At 42.5% G+C, this 16,863-nt stretch overlaps 1 protein-coding gene and 1 non-coding gene across 2 annotated transcripts in view; one reads left to right on the forward strand and one right to left on the reverse strand.

Moving 5' to 3' along the window:
• Window positions 1-16,863, reverse strand: part of ADGRE3 (adhesion G protein-coupled receptor E3) — a 49,089-nt gene that overhangs the window by 18,439 nt on the left and 13,787 nt on the right. The window contains exons 5-7 of the mRNA XM_034657165.1: window positions 12,668-12,738; window positions 7,217-7,400; window positions 4,428-4,547 (exon numbers count right to left, since the gene is read on the reverse strand). Coding sequence (XP_034513056.1) covers window positions 4,428-4,547; window positions 7,217-7,400; window positions 12,668-12,738 — 375 coding nt within the window. The remainder of the gene's footprint in view (window positions 1-4,427; window positions 4,548-7,216; window positions 7,401-12,667; window positions 12,739-16,863) is intronic.
• Window positions 16,297-16,369, forward strand: TRNAK-CUU. The gene has a single exon. It is a non-coding gene; the product is annotated as a tRNA-Lys (tRNA).

Consider the following 16,863-nt stretch of genomic DNA (forward strand, 5'->3'; position numbering starts at 1 on the left):
TAACAATGTAATAAAAAAAACATTAAAAAAATAAAAGTATTTAAATTTCCTTCTTATAAAAAAAAAAAGATGGGAGGGTGTACAGCCCAAGTATCCATTACCGTTTATAATACTAAGTAGTGACCATCTGTGGGCGCTGTTTTCTTCTCTGCTTTGTCTATCTTTGGAGTGTTTTTCTTTTGTCTTTAGGATCTGATTTTAAGCTTCTCTGGACTCCTTCAGCATGATATTGACCGCCCACTAAGCTAAAGTTATTATACAAGAATCTTACTCTGCCTCCTTTCCCACTTTCAGTAAATATGAGATACAACATGATTAATTGTTTGACCTTAGTTTTATAGGTAATTTTCCATCAGATAGAACTTCATATTTTTAGTACAAATACTCCCCACTCAGCCTCTTATGTGCTGAATTTTTGCTCAAGCAATGAGAAATTGCTCATATGCTTCATACCCTTTTGAATATTAGCAGAGGCTGAAGAAACACAGCCTGGCTGGGTCTGTATAGCTCAACACAGTCAATAGGGTGAAGAAAATTAATGTTGTGACTATCTCAATTCTTGGCTCATCCCCTCGGGCTGTCTCCAAGTTCGAATTTCCCAAAGAACAAATTTCTAGGGAGCATTGGATTGCAGAAAAGTGGGGGATGACATTCACTCAAAGATCTCATATCAACACCACCCATACTCAGCAGTGGGCGGTTACACCTATTTTGAGAAATCTCCATAATTTTCGACTCACAAACTTTTAAAGACATCTCTACATTTTTATGTGTGTGTGACTTGAGTGTTACTAATGTTTTTGTAAATATTGACTATGTTTTTCTATTTCACTTAATTCCAACAATTTTTTACTTTAATAAAATGTTCTAAACACCGCAAGAAAAAAAAAAGATGGGAGGAGGGCAAAGAAGAGGCAGATGTCACATCTGTGTTTGAAGACAGGGCCTTTATAAAGATAGGGCTAGAGGAGCGAGGGCCTGACTTCGGCACTGTGATGAGGTGGGCAGTCCTGGGAGGCCTCATGGAGGAGGTGAAAGCTGACCTGCACTGAAGAGTAAAGAAGAAATCTGGACACACAAAGAGAGACTAAGGATGTGCACTCACAGAGAAAAGACCATGTGAAGACACAGGGAGAAGGTGGCCATCTGCCAGGGAGAGAGGTCTCAGAAGAAACCAACCCAGCCAATGCCTTGATCTCAGACTGCGAGCCCCCAGAAATGTGAGAAAATAAATTTCTCTTGTTTATGTATAAATATCTACATATATATGTGTTATATATGTTAGTTACTAACATATATATGTAAACAAACATATACATTTGTAGGTAGTTTGAATATGGTGGATTATAGGATTATAGGATGTTATGACCATATTCCGATGTCAATAGGGTTTCTTTATTATCTTTGTAGCTGCCAAGGGGTCCACACTGCAGAGACCGTATATGTGGAACAGTTAGCATTGTAGGGACAGGAAATAGGTTAATAGGTTTCTGGATTAAAATCCCAGTTTTGCCAATTACTAGCTATGCAGTCCATCCTATTGGAATAAATTCCTCCATAGATTTCTCTAATCAGGCTTCTCTGGTCCCGCTTGACGGATCAGAAGCAATTCATTTCTGCTTCTCCGAGTTAATGACAGTTTCCACTTGTCAGAATGAAACAGTGGTAGGTGGTTGGAAAAGATGGGCAGGTGATTGTCCATCTGTTCTTGTGCTTAGAAATAGCTTATTTTTGGGCTGAAGTATTCTGGTTAAGAGCGAAATCACAAGCAGAAAAGAGAAGGGTGGCTGTAGGTGTCCGTGGTCAGCTTCCGGTGGCCTGGGTTTTGCTCTCTGAGATGCTTTACAGGGAGGGGGTGTCATGGGATTGTATGTCTCGGGTTACCTGGGACCACTCCGGTTCACCTCTAGTGGGTGTCTGGGTGTAATTCGATAGCACCTCCTTTCAGTCTTAAAATTGTTACAATTTGAAGGTCATCTAGAAGGTTGCCTCCCAGGAGCAGTTCTCAGTTGGGGATGGGGGCGATTCTACCCCCTCTGGGGACACTGGCCATGGCTGGATGCATTTTTGGTTGCCACACTGGGTGTTTGCTTCTGGTGTCTAGTGAAGAAAGGCCAGAGGTACTGTTCAACGTCCTACAGGACACAGGGTGGCCCCCATGATAAAGAAGGGTCCTGCCCTAGACAGGACGTGAAGGACAGAAAAATGTCCCTGGGAGTTTGTCACACATCAGTCAATGGGTTCTTTTCTCTCATTAGGAACATTGAGACCTCCACCTAGACGTGGATTTAATTCTGTGAGCATTCATCCCTGTTCTCTATATAACAAGCCCGTCATGGTGACTCTAGAGAAAAATAATTAATGATTGCCATCCTTATGGGGATTCCAGCATGGTGGGGGCGGGACAAGGACACGACAGTCAAGACACAACACAACATGTTAGATGTTAGGATAAGGTAGGTTCAAGAGGCTGGGGGAGCAGAGAGGAGGGAGGGCCTGACTTTAGTGCCGTGGTGGAAGTGGGCAGTCCTGGGAGGCTTCACGGAGGAGGTGAAAGCTGAACCGTGTTGAAGAGTAATAGTTCACCCAGTGGCGTGGTGGGTGGCATTCCTGGCAGAGGAACAACCAATGCAAATGCTTGGAGGTGAGACTATGGGACCCATTGGGGGAGGGTAAGTAGTTTTCCACTGGGCACTTCTATGCCAGGTGCCCCTTCAGGCACATGTAATCACATGATCATGTCTGTGACTTCCTTAAACAGTTCAGCGTGGGCTGCTCTTATGGGCTGAGTTGTGTCCTCTCTGAATTCATGTGCAAAATCCTAATCCCCAGCACCCCAGAATGTGACCAGAGAGCAAGTGGGGCCACGGATGGGCTTTGTTTGGCTTGCACTGTGAAATCTCGCACACTCTGTACAAATTGTGAGTTTCGGAAGAAACTCCTGGTGACAAGGCAGTTTGGACTTGTGTGGACTTGTGTGGTTGGAGGCTGGCTTCCATCCTCCGCCTGGCCCATTCTCAAATGAGGCAGATTCAAGTTCTTATCTTCTTGGGGGAGGAGAGGAAGTGATGGGAGCTAATTGTCTCATGACACTTCCTTAGTTCAGCATGTGGTTAGTTGTGCACATTTTGATGCCTTTACTCAGGGACTTTCACTGATAGCACAGACCAGCCGTACAACCCCACATTTACAGGATTGGATTTTAAGACCCCATTTATCATGCTATAGCAGTTATAACGATAGGGCAGCAATTGTAAGACCAAATTTAAAAACCGAAGGTATTCACGCAACCAACCCAATATTTGGTTTCTCTTGAAAAATCAGTCTGGCGACACTGGGACAATTAAGAATAACAATCCATTCCTTCGTACACAGGCTGTAGCGGATGCTGCAGGTGCCCTAACTTTATTCCCCTGGCGCTCTCGGGTTCCTTACATGCTGATGGATTCTTCCGAAAGCACCTGCAGCTCTCTGCCTGGGAGTGTTCCCTGCAGTGAATGTGCTGGATTGGTACACAGCACAGAATGGCAGGGGCCGGGATTAATCCCGTAGAGGGGCCCTCAACCAATGGTTCAGAGCAGCTCTCTCTCCTTGAATGGGAGGGCTCAGTAGAAGGAGTCTCAGCAGTGACCTACTCACTACCATAATAACACCTGTATTGGCTGTCTCCTCTGCCCTGTCTCATTTCTTTTCTCCCTTACTGGGATGGTTAATTTTATGTGCCAATGTGGCTAGGTCATACTTCCCCAATATGAGGTCAAACATGAGTCTGGGTCTTACTGTAAAGATATTTTTTAAGACAGGCGTAGCATTTAAATCAATAGACTTTGAGTAAAGCAGATTACCCTTCACCATGTGGGTGGGCCTCCTCTAATCAGTTGAAGGCCTTAAGAAAAAGACTGACTTTTCCCAAATAAGAGGGAACGCTGCCTCTAGCCTGTCTTTGTCTGCAGCTACAACATCAACTCTTCCCTGGATCTCCGGCCTGCTGGCTAGATTTTAGACTTGCTACCTTCCACAATCATGGGAGCTAATTTCTTAAAATCTTTGTCTCTGTTTCTCTCTGTCTGCACCCCCACCCCCGCCCCTCATTTCTCTGGAGAACCCTGAATAATACACCTACTGATGCTTGCAGGAATCACCTCCCAGATAAAATCCTTATACTTCTCTTGGGGACTGCATTTGGGTGAACCCCAACTGACACCAGGATGGAACAGCCCCCGAATTGAGAAGAAGTATCTTCCATGCTGAAGAATAGAAAGCCTCCACTTTGGGAAGATTTTTTTTTTTAAGGAAAAGACTCAAATGACACAGTATTAGGGCAACAAACCCATGAGGAAGGAGCCTGTCGGCGACTCTCCTTGTGACTCATACGATGATACTGATCTGTGTGTCTTAGAGGTTCTGAATACAACCACCACGTGTACCTTGTATGTTTCCTTGCACGATGTCATTGCAGTGGATGTCCACTGAGTTCATGTGGGTGTTCAAGCTGAACATCTGTCCTTCTTCAGAACAATTGTCTGTAACAACTCGCGTTTCAATAGCTGGTGAGAAAAGCAACAGGAAGCTTGTCATTATTATAAGCTTTAAAAATGGGCAATAGCAACACGGACAGGTCACATTTACTGAATGTCTAGGAAGTGCCACACACTGTACATTGTCAAATAACCCTGTGAGGGACCCTTATCCAAACGAGGAAACTGAGGTTCAGAAGTTAAGTAAGACCCTAACTCCTGAAATACAAGTTCTTAATGAACGTTCTCTAGCAATCATCCTTTTCAAAAAAAGATTTTATATTTACTTATGGAGAGAGAGGGTATGAGCAGGGGAGGGGTGGGGGGGGAGAGAGAATCGTGAGCAGGCTCCATGCTAGGCATGGAGTCTGATGTGGGGCTCGATCTCACAACCCTGAGAGCATGACCTGAGCCAAAATCAAAAGTGGTAGGCTCAACTGACTGAGCCCCCCAGGCGCCCCCTCTAGCAATCATCTTGAAGCAGAAATTCTGTTTCTAGGAATTTATTCTCAGGAAGTAATCATGGATGAGAGGGTAGATTTAGCTACAAGAAAGTTCACAGCAGCAGAGATGATAGTGTGAAAATTAGGAAATGATCTTAATGTTCAACGAGGAGGAATTGCCTTAATGGTTGACGGCTTATCTCTCTAACAGGGAACGATGCTTCCAATGAAAACGAAGTCACAGGAGAATTGCCATCAAGAAACAAGGTCATGAAAATATTTAACTTAAACATTAGCAGATGGCCGGAGGCTGGCTGTGGGTTTGAAATTGTTGAAACTGGGTGATGGGTACAGTCGGGTTCCTCCTGTGTCTGTCCCATTCACAGATGAGGGGAGTGAAACCCAGTGAGGTGAGGACACTGGTCTGACCCATCGGTTAGGACCTGGCCAGGTCAGGAAAGATGAGGAGCTACTGTAATCTGAAAAATGGTTTAATTTTGAATGAAATGAATGAATGAATGAAATGAATGAATGAATAAATTAATGAATGAGTCCCAATTCCAGTTTCCCAAGAAGATTAGGCATGGGATTTTATTTTATTTTTATTTTTTTTAAAGATTTTATTTATTTATTTGACAGAGATAGAGACAGCCAGTGAGAGGGGGAACACAAGCAGGGGGAGTGGGAGAGGAAAGAAGCAGGCTCATAGCGGAGGAGCCTGATGTGGGGCTCGATCCCATAACGCTGGGATCACGCCCTGAGCCGAAGGCAGACGCTTAACCGCTGTGCCACCCAGGCGCCGGGATTTTATTTTATATTTAAAAATTTATTATTATTATTTTTATAGGGCGTAAACTATCTCATCATGCAAATTGGTAAAGCAAAATGATTAGTTAGGCATACACTGATCCTTTGAGATCCCTGGGCTGAATAAAAACACAGCAAACAGCATTTCTGGAGGCCAGTATGGTGATATGTATCAAAGTCTACAAAATGTTTCTTTTCTCCTTAACCTAATGATTCTTCCTCTATGAATTCATCCTAAGAAAATATCAAAGAAATATACACAGATACATTTTCAATGGTCTTTTTCACGGGGTTATTTGGCAACAACCCACATTTCCCAGGATAGGGAAATAAATATAGTATAAATAAACATATAGTATAAAAAATGATATACAATGGAATTTGATAAACCATTGAAGACAATAACGTAGGGTATGATGATGTATGCAATTTACCTGGAAAGATGTTGGGGGTGTAATGAGTGAAAACTGTACGTACAATGTCACATACATGGCAAATACACATTTGCATCAAACATGCACCCGTGTGGTTATGGGATAGGAAGACTGGGCTGTGGGCAGATCTGGCTGGTCTAAATTTAGTTTTGTTTATGTGTTTTTTTCCTATTTAAAAACATTTTAATACTTGGCTTTGATATTTTATTATTTTTATTTTTTAAAATAGCGAAATGATACTAATGTCAAGCTATTTAATATATCATCTCATCAAGTGGTTCCATTATATGTATTACAAGTATGATAAAAGTATTTTTATTTAAAATATATGCACTAAGATGTTCCTTCTGGGATGGAACTGTGATATGTGCCAGTAGGTATTAGGCACTGGATTAAAAAACAAACAAAAAAACCAAAAAAACTACTTTTAAGCCAAAATCCCAGACTCAGGATTGGAAGCCATTGGCAATCTTTTCTTTACTTCTTTTTGTTTTTAAAAGATTTTATTTATTTGTTTATTTGAGAGAGAGAACGAGCGAGCAAGAGAGAGCACAAGCAGGGGGAGGCGCAGAAGGAAAAGCAGACTCCCCACTGAGTGGGAGACCGACACAGGGCTCCATCCCAGGACCCTAAGATCATGACCTGAGCCGAAGGCAGCTGCTTAACCCACTGACCCACCTAGGTGCCCCCTTTCTTTCTTTTTTTAAAACAGGTCTGTGGAGCTGTGATAATACAGTGTACAATTTGATGAGTTTTATTGAGTGTATATACCTGTGTTTATGCTATATTCCTTTGACACCAACACCAACACCGAGGGACTGAACATGTCTCTCATCCCCAATAGTCTCCTCAAATTTTCTCACCGCCCCCTCCACCCATCACTATAGAATAGCTTGCATTTTCTAGAAGTCTATATAAATGGACTCAGGCAGGATATTTATTTTTCTAATTGTGTAACCCAGACTCCAGTTTGTAACTAGCCCCCTGTGTGTATCAGGCCATATCGTCTTCTTACCCACAGTATTGTTGTGGATTTCCTGGATTTTGTGCTCCGGGGATTTCAAGGCAGTTTCTAGAGCAGCTGATTCCACCGTCTGGAGAACTTCCGTGGCCCAAGTTGCGACTGCTCCCTTCTCTCCTGTTCCCAGTGGAGTGTTATTAGTGAGAAGTGACTGGAATGTCTCAACAACATGTTGCAGCTTTGAAGATACAAAGAATAAGAAAACAAATCCAAGCTGAGAGATCCTACACCCCGAAGCAAAGTAGAAAGCACGAGAAAGCAACTTCTGGAGCCAGAGGAACCGGTTTCAATCTGGACTCCACCACTGACCGGCTGTTCGAACCTGGAAAAATCACCCAATTGCTCTGTGCCTCAGTTTCCCCATATTAGGACAGGGACAGTAAAAAGACCCTGTGGAGTTTTTGGGAATATTAAATGAATTAAGAGACGCTACCTTTTTAGAACAGTGTCTGTGCCTGGTACACACCAGATGAAGGTTAGTTATTATGAACATCTTTTACCGACAAGGAAGTGGTAATGTTGCCAGAAATAGACCAGTGGTTTTCCATTAGGGCGATTTTGACCCCCCGGGGACATCTGGTAATGTCTGGAGACACTGGGATTGTCACCACCGAGGAATGCTACTGGTATCTAGTGGGTGGGGGCCAGGGAAGCTGCTCACCACCTAATATGCACAGGACAGCGCCTCCCCTGCCCCCTCCGGAAAGTGACCCCAGCTCAGGTGTCAGTGGTGCCAAAGCTGAGAAACTGTGAAGCAGAATTACGGCTCAAAAGACATTCTAACTGGCCTTTTCGAGTCAAGAAGTTTATCTATGAAGTAAGTAAAGCAAAGAGATGAGCCAGAGGGGAGATGAAGAGCCAAGGTGAAGTTTTCTAAATATAGGTGTGATATGATTGTAATATAGGTGATTTGAAAGACGATTTTTATGCGAACCCCCACGTCTTTGTACTTAAAGCGTGGTCTTCGGGCAGGCAGCACCAGCTTCACCTGGCAGCCCATTTGGAATGCAGCCTCTGGGTGCACTGAGTCCAGATCTGCACTTGAACAAGTTCCCCAGGGGATTTGTGGGCACAGACACACGTCAGAGGTATTGCAGGTTTGGTTTCATACCACTGCAGGAAAGTGAATATCGCTGTAAAGCTATTCAAATAACGTTTTTGGTGGCCCAGGACATATAAAAGTTTTGTCTACACTCTAGTCTATTAAGCGTGCAACAGCATTCTGTCTAAAAAACGTACAAACCTTGCATCACCCAGTGCTCCTTGTGACAAGTGCGCTCCTTAGTCCCCTATGTCACCACGAGCACGGGGTGATGTGCGGGAGTGCCGAGTCCCTATACTGTACACCCTAAAATGAATATAGCACTGTATGTCAACTAACTGGAATTGAATAAAAACTTAAAAAAAGCCAGTCAATCAAAATAAACAATGTGCAAAGCTTAACTGAAAAACACTTTATTGCTAAGAAATGCTAATCGTCACCTGAGCTCTTAGTGAGTCATAATCATTGATCACAGATCACCACCACCATAACGATCATAATGAAGAAGTTTGAAATACTGTGAGAATTAATCAGAACGTGCCACAGAGACATGACGTGAGCAAAAGCTGTTGGAAAAATGGCACCAATAAACTTGTCCCGTGTGGGGTTCCCCAAACCTCCAATTTGTAAAAATCGCAATGCCAGTGGAATAAAATGAAACACGACGACGTGAGGTTTGCCTGTATGTTAAAGTACTAGACAGCAAGGTACTGGACAGGATAGGGACTCTGTCTTGCTCACGATGTGGCACCTAGAACAGTCCTTGGCAAAGGTAGGTGTTCAGTAAATGTTCATGGGTTGCACGAATGCTCTTGGGAGGCAAATGTTATCGCAGGAAAGAGTTTTTTTTTTTTTTAAGATTTTATTTATTTATTTGACAGAGAGAGACAGCCAGCGAAAGAGGGCACACAAGCAGGGGGAGTGGGAGAGGAAGAAGCAGGCTCCTAGCAGAGGAGCCCGATGTGGGGCTCGATCCCAGAATGCCGGGATCACGCTCTGAGCCGAAGGCAGATGCCTAACGACTGTGCCACCCAGGTGCCCCCTACACGAAAGAGTTTTAAGCGGAGTGATAGATCAAAAGGGCTGGAGGAACATTCAGAACCAGGGTTCAAATAAATCTCTTCAAGGTTTTGTTCTTTCAGTCTGAGTCTTTGTGGAAAGTTTACATGCAGCCTCCCTTCCTGCCCAGTAGAGAAAACCTACCTCTGTCCTCTAAATGAAAGCAGAAATCTTGGTTCAAATTCATTCGTACAGAGTAGGCACGAAACTATTTGCCCTTCAGAATTGCTATCGTAGTGTCTGATCCAGCATGAAGACTTTGTACCTTTTTCTGGCCATGCTTTCCTTAATTGAGGTGAACGTCACACAACGTGAAATGCACCCTTTTAAAGTATACAAGGCGGTGGCCACGATGTTGTGTAACTCCCACGTCTATGTAGTTCCAACACACTTCCATCCTCCCGAGATAAAACCCATTGAGCAATCACTTCCCACTTTTCCTTCCCCTGGGCTCTGGCAACCACCAATCTGCTTTCTGTTTCTGTGGATTTTCCTGTTCTGGACATGTCATAGAAATGGAAACCTACCCTGGGTGACCTTTGTGTCTGGTTTCTTGCGCCCAGCATGATGGTTTTGAGGTTTATCTATGTAGTAACGTGAATTAGAACTTTATTCCTTTTTATGACTGAATGGATATACCACTTTTTTTTTAATCCATTCATCTATTGATGGACATTTGGGCTGTTTCTTCCTTTTGGCTACCACGAATAGTGCTGCTATGAACATGCGAGTGCGAGTATCTGTTTGAGTCCCTGCTTTCAGTTCTCTTGGGTATATTCCTAGGAGTGGAATTGCTGGGTCATATGGGAATTCTATGTTTAACCTTTTGAGGAAATGGGCAATGAACCTTCGTAATGAAATGTTCCTGTTAAGTACATGATTATCTGTTCGCTACTTTTAGGAACACTTGCCGAACTCCCAGTGTGGGCTTGGGCTGATTCCTGCCCTCAAGAAGCTCATTGTCCAGGTGGTGAGGACACATCGTGGAAATGTCGTGAGTCTGCCAGAGGTAACAATGAACAACCTGGATGGAAGGTATACTCTGGACCATGTGTTGTGGTAAGTCCTCTACATACAGTATTTCATCTAACCCTCCCAGCCTTCCGAGGACGTAGGCGCCTTGATGACCCCCATCTTATGGATGAGTAAATCAATCCTGCAGAGTGTGATAGTTAATTTTATGTGTCAACTTGGCTGGGCCAGAGGGTACTCAGATATATTTGGTCAAGTGTGATTCTGGGTGTGTCTGTGAGAGTGTTTCTGGATGCAATGAACATTTGAATGGGTAGATGGAGTAAAGCAGATTGCCCTTCGCAATTTGAGTGGGCTCATCCAATTGGTAGAGGGCCTGAGCAGAACAAAGCGTCTGAATAAGAGGGAATTATCTCCCTCCTGAATGCCTGACTGATTGGCTGCCTTGAGCTGGGATACTGGTTTTTTTGCTCAGGCTTGCTTGAAACATCGGCTCTCCGTGGTCTCGGGTCTCTGGATTTGAACAGGCACCATTGGTTCTCCTGGATCTCTAGCTTGTTTAGTGCAGATCTTGGGACGTGTCAGTCCCCATAATTGCATGAGTGAATTCCTTATAACGAATATCTTTTATCTATGTCTCTTGTTGGTTCTGTTTCTCTGGAGAGCCCTAATACAGAGGGCTGTGTCATTTTGCCCATGTTTCTTTTCACTGTGGTGCTATGATTTGAACTTCTGTCTACACTTCTAACCTCCACAGAAGAACATGGGGAAACAGATACAAACTCATTTGGAAGGATTTAGGGAGGCCATCCAGGGGGATGTGAAACCTGAATTGAGTCTTGAGCAGAGAAGGGTAGAAGGAAGCCAGTCAGGTGAGGAACTGGGAACAGAGTTGCAGGCAGAGAGAACAGCATGTACTTGGAGGCCTGGAGCTTGGAGGATGAGATGTGAATGGTCCCTCTGGAGTAGAGCAGGGTGAGGGTGGGGAGTAGGGAGAGGAATGGATGAGCCCATTCTGCTAGACTCTAGGTTCTCAGAGATATGGGTCATTCTCTCTGTTAACATTCAGAGTCAGTTTACAGACACTAAGTGATTACTACCTAACAGGCACTTTCTTTTTTTAAAAACTTAATCTAATTTCATTTAAATTCAATTAATTAACATATCGTGCATTATTAGTTTCAGGGGTAGAGTGTAGTGACTCGTCAGTTGCATACAACACCCAGTGCTCATTACATCAAGTGCCCTCCTTAATGCCCATCACCCACTTACCCCGTCCCTCACCCTCATCCCCTCAAGCAACCCTCAGTTTGTTTCCTATAGATAGGAGTCTCTTATGGTTTGTTTCCTTCTTGATTTTGTCTTGTTCTATTTTTCCCTCCCTTCTTCTATGCTCCTCTGTTTTAACAGGCACTGTCTTGGTCTATCTTTTGTAACTGCCTACAATATCCATTCCCCTCCCCCTTCCTTTTACTAATTGAATGAATTACTTAAACTTTATCTGGACCATATTCCCCATTTAGAGACCACGTTGTCCCAGCTTCCCTTGCAGCTAGTTTTGGCTGTGATACCTTCAGCTTCTGGGTTCTTGCTTTAAGACAGATCTCCAAGGAAATCATCACAACTTCATTAGCCTATAATCGAGTGAGTAGACGTATCCCTTTTCCTCCACTCTCCCCTCTTCACCTTGTGCTCTAGACAAATTGCCCTGGACTCATCTCCCCTCGACCCACCGGTACAAAAGCCACATTGCAGCAACCCAGTTTTGGTCATGTCATCGAGGACAAGATGCCAGGGGATGGTGGAATAGCAGTAAGGAAGAATTTGGGTACCCTTAATGGCCTCATGGAGCAGAGTCCTTTCACCACCTGGACCACTAACTCAGAAAGTAATAAGATCCATCTTTTTAAAGCTGTTGAATATTTGGATCTCTTTGTTGTAGAACTAAGCATACCCTAATACAGTTTCACTTAGCCTGTCTTTCTTGGTCTGGGATCGATCCTATCTTTAGGGGGCAGTATACACACATGCATGTGTGCGTACACACACACACACATATGTACATACACTCTATCTCTACTGTGAGATATATAGCAATATACATATCATGATAAACATGGTGATGTATTTGTATATTTCACAGTTATACATAATGTAAATTATATATAACGTTGTACTATTGTGTTATAATGGATTTCTATTATAATTAAAAACTACTACATTAAAATATATTACATACCATAACAGATAATACATAATATATATGACATATCACACATTATGATACCTAGACAATATACAATGTATAGTAGACATATAATATATAGTATCACATCCACTTGCTAATTTTGGGCTTTGTAAACATCTGTTACCTCGTTGGGTTCAAGGACTGGGCTTTTGCTCACATCCTTCATGTCTTTGGTTGTGGCTGAGGAAGTGGTTTCTGTAAAAATCATCAAGGGAAGTTACTGTTGGAACCGAGACTAAAAGGGCGGAGAGGTAGACCAGGAAGGTGAATAGAAGGGCTGAACTCATACTCAATTTTTCTTATTAAAATTTTTTTAATTTATTAATTTAAAAATTCCAGTATCATTAACACACAGCGTTATATTAATTTCAGGTGTCCCCTATAGTGATTCAACTGTTCTGTACATTACTCAGTGCTCATCATGGTACGGCTACTGTCCATCCTCATCACCCAGTCCACCCATCCCTCCACCCAGCTCCCCTCTGGCAACCACTGTGTTGTTCTCTACAGTTAAGAGTCTGGTTTTTGTTCCTTTTTTTCTTTGGAACTCAAATTCTTATTCACTGGCAAGGTTGTGCTCTTTTGAGGGATCAGAGCAGAGTTCCTTATCATGGTGCAGAGCAGTGTTTTTCGATGGGGGGTGATTTGGCCCGCAGGGGACATTGGCAATGGCTGGAGACATTTTTGGTGGTCACAACTTGGGATGGGGCGTGTTACTGCCATCTAGTGGGCGGAGGCTTGGGCTTGGGGTGCTGCTTAATGTCCTACATTGCGCAGGATGGCTCCTGACCCCAAGGAATTATTGGGCCCCAAATATCAATATTGCTGGGGTAGACACACCCTGGCATAGAGGAGGCAGGAAAGTGTCAGCTCCAAATTCAGTCTTGGCTGGACATTACAAGTGAAATGGCTGGCAGACCAGAAAATTAGATACTTCGGGTTTTAAAATTCAGGCTGGCCGGGAATTACAACTGAAACAAGAGTGTCAGTGTTCGGTTATCAGCCCTTAATGAGACCCCTGTGTGTCGCTTCCTGCGCTTCGTGAGGACCACCATCTCTATTTTAGGAAGACGAGGAAAGGTCAGCCAACGCCGACATCCAGTTACCATCAGACCGAGGTGATGTCTCTATTTCTTCTGTGTCTCGGTTTTCAGCCATGTCTATTTGCTAAAAAGGACGAAGAGCTTTCTTGTAATAGCGAAAGTTTTGTCTTGAGCTCAAGAATTTTGACCTAAAACCCTGAGTCTAGAATACATTTGTTATTGGAAACCACATTTGTTGTCGAAAACAGCACTTTCGGCTGAAAGCTGCATACTTTTTTATGGGGGCTTTCTTGGAACTCCAACCTTGGTGACAGCTAACTCCAGATGGACTCAATCCATGTGAAAGGACTGCGAAGAGCTCTTAAAATTAGGAAAATAACCAAAGGCATTTCTTTTCCCTGTACAAGAAAGCGAGTTTAACGGATCAACTCTAGAACCCAGGTAGGATCCCAGTTTGTACATTGTCATAGAGGTGCCTGCTGCCTAATAAAAGGCTCATTCACTTTGGGCTCAATCATATTAATTCACTCAACAGCTATTTATTGATCGTCTGAGTTAGTGGTGGGCTTATGGCCCAGCAACCCCTACCCGCCCACCTGTGCTCTTTTTTTTTAAATTTATTTTTAAATTTATTTATTTTTTAATTTTTTATTATGTTATGTTAGTCACCATACAGTACATCCTTAGTTTTTGATGTAGCGTTCGACAATTCATTAGTTGCATATAACACCCAGTGCACCATGCAATACGTGCCCTTCTTACTACCCATCACCAGTCTATCCCATCCCCCACCCCCTCCCCTCTGAAGCCCTCAGTTTGTTTTCTAAAGAGTCTCTTCTGGTTTGTCTCCCTCTCTGATTTCATCTCGTTTTATTTTTCCCTCCCTTCCCCTATGTTCCTCTATTTTTGTTATTATGCTCCTCTGTTTGTTTCTTTTGTTCTTTTTTCCTCCTCTGTTTTGCTTCTTCCACATACGGGTGAAATCCTATGATAATTGTCTTTCTCTGATTAACTTATTTTGCTTATCATAATACCCTCTAGTTCCATCCACGTCATTGCAAATGGCAAGATTTCATTTTTTTGATGGCTGAGTGATATTCCATTGTAAATATATACACCACATCTTCTTCATTCATTCATCTATTGATGGACATCTGGGCTTTTTGCATACTTTGGCTATTGGGGACTTGCTGCTATGAACATTGGGGTGCAGGTGCCCCTTTGGATCACTACATTTGTACCTTTGGGGTAAATACCTAGTAGTGCAATTTCTGGATTGTAAGGTAGCTCTATTTTCAACTTTTTGAGGAACCTCCATACTGTGTTCCAGAGTGGCTGCAACCAGTTTGCATTCCCACCAACAGTGTGAGAGGGTTCCCCTTTCTCCATATCCTCACCAACATCTGTCATTTCCTGACTTGTTTTTTTTTTTTTAAGACATTGTCCCTTATTCTTTTTTTTTTTTTTTTTAGATTTTATTTATTTATTTGACAGAGATAGAGACAGCCAGTGAGAGAGGGAACACAAGCAGGGGGAGTGGGAGAGGAAGAAGCAGGCTCATAGCGGAGGAGCCTGATGTGGGGCTCGATCCCATAATGCCGGGATCACGCCCTGAGCCGAAGGCAGACGCTCAACCGCTGTGCCACCCAGGCACCCCTGTCATTTCCTGACTTGTTAATTGCAGCCATTCTGACTGGTGTGAGGTGATATCTCATTGTGGTTTTGATGTGTGTTTCCCTGATGCTGAGTGATGTTGAGCATCTTTTCATGTGTCTGTTGGCCACTGTTATGTTTTCTTTGGAGAAATGTCTATTCATGTCTTCTGCCCAAGGAGCAGAGAGTATATATATATATAATTTTTTATATTTATAAATTTTATATTTATAAAATATACTATATATCATAATTTTTATATTTATAATTTTTATATATAAAATAGAAAATATATTATAATTTTTATATTTATAAATTTTTTATTTATAAATAAAATTATATAACATATATGTATATATACATACATACATACATGTATATTTTGGAGAAGCAGATGAAATGTGAACCATACTAGCAAACACTTGTAGGCGCTGTCTTAAGTGCTCTGTATGGTAGTGTTTCATTTAAGCCTCAATTAATCTTGCAACAGCCCTGTGAGGTACGTACCCCGTGAGGTTATCTACTGATTTAATGAATAAATTAATTTTTTAAAAAGATTTTATTTATTTATTTGACAGAGAGACAGCCAGCCAGCGAGAGAGGGAACACGAGCAGGGGGAGTGGGAGAGGAAGAAGCAGGCTCCCAGCAGAGCAGGGAGCCTGATGCAGGGCTTGATCCCAGGACACCGGGACCTCGCCCTGAGCCGAAAGCAGACGCTTAACGACTGAGCCACCCAGGCGCCCCATTAATTTCTTTTTTTCTTGATGAGCCTGGCTACAGGTTTATTGCTTGTTTATCTTTTCAAAGAACCCACTCTTAGTTTCATTGACTTTTTCTATTTTTTTGGTCTCTGTTTAATTTATTTCTGCTCTGCTCTTTATTATTTCTTTCCTTCTATTAACTTTGGGCTTTGTTCTTATTTATTTATTTTTCTATTCCTTTAGGTGTAAGGTTTTATTGTGAGATTTTTCTTGTCTCTTGAGGTAGGCCTGTGTTACTATAAACTTCCTTCTTAGAACTGCTTTTACTGTGTCCCAACGATTTTAGGTCAGAGGCGCCTGGCTGGCTCAGTTGGTAGAGCATGTGATTCTTGATCTCGGGGTCATGGGTTCAAGCCCCATGTTGGGTGCAGAGATTACTTAAAGCCACTATTTCCTTATTGAATTTCGGTCGGGATGATCTATCCATTGATGTAAGTGGAGTGTTAAAGTACCCAACTATTGTATTACTGTCAATTTCTCCCTTTATGTCTGTTAATATTTGCTTTGTAATTGTTATATCTTCTTGCTGGATTGATCCCTTTATCATTATGTAATGACAGTCTTTGTTTCAAAGTTTATTTTGTCTCATATAAATATCACTACCCCAGTTTTTTGTTTGCTTGTTTGTTTACATTTGCTTGAATACCTTTGTCCGTCCCTTCAATTTCAATCTGTATATGTCTTTAGGCCTGAAGTAAGTCTCTGGCAGGCAGCATATAGATGGATCTTCTTTTTTAAAATCCATTCAACCACCCTATGCCTTTTGATTGGAACATTTACATTTAAAGTAATTATTGATAGATATGCCCTACTGATTTTCAGAGCCAGACATTATGGGGCTTGCCTTCTTGGTGCAGGTCCC

Source organism: Ailuropoda melanoleuca, chromosome 4, assembly GCF_002007445.2.
Source record: "Ailuropoda melanoleuca isolate Jingjing chromosome 4, ASM200744v2, whole genome shotgun sequence".
NCBI classification, from domain to species: domain Eukaryota; kingdom Metazoa; phylum Chordata; class Mammalia; order Carnivora; family Ursidae; genus Ailuropoda; species Ailuropoda melanoleuca.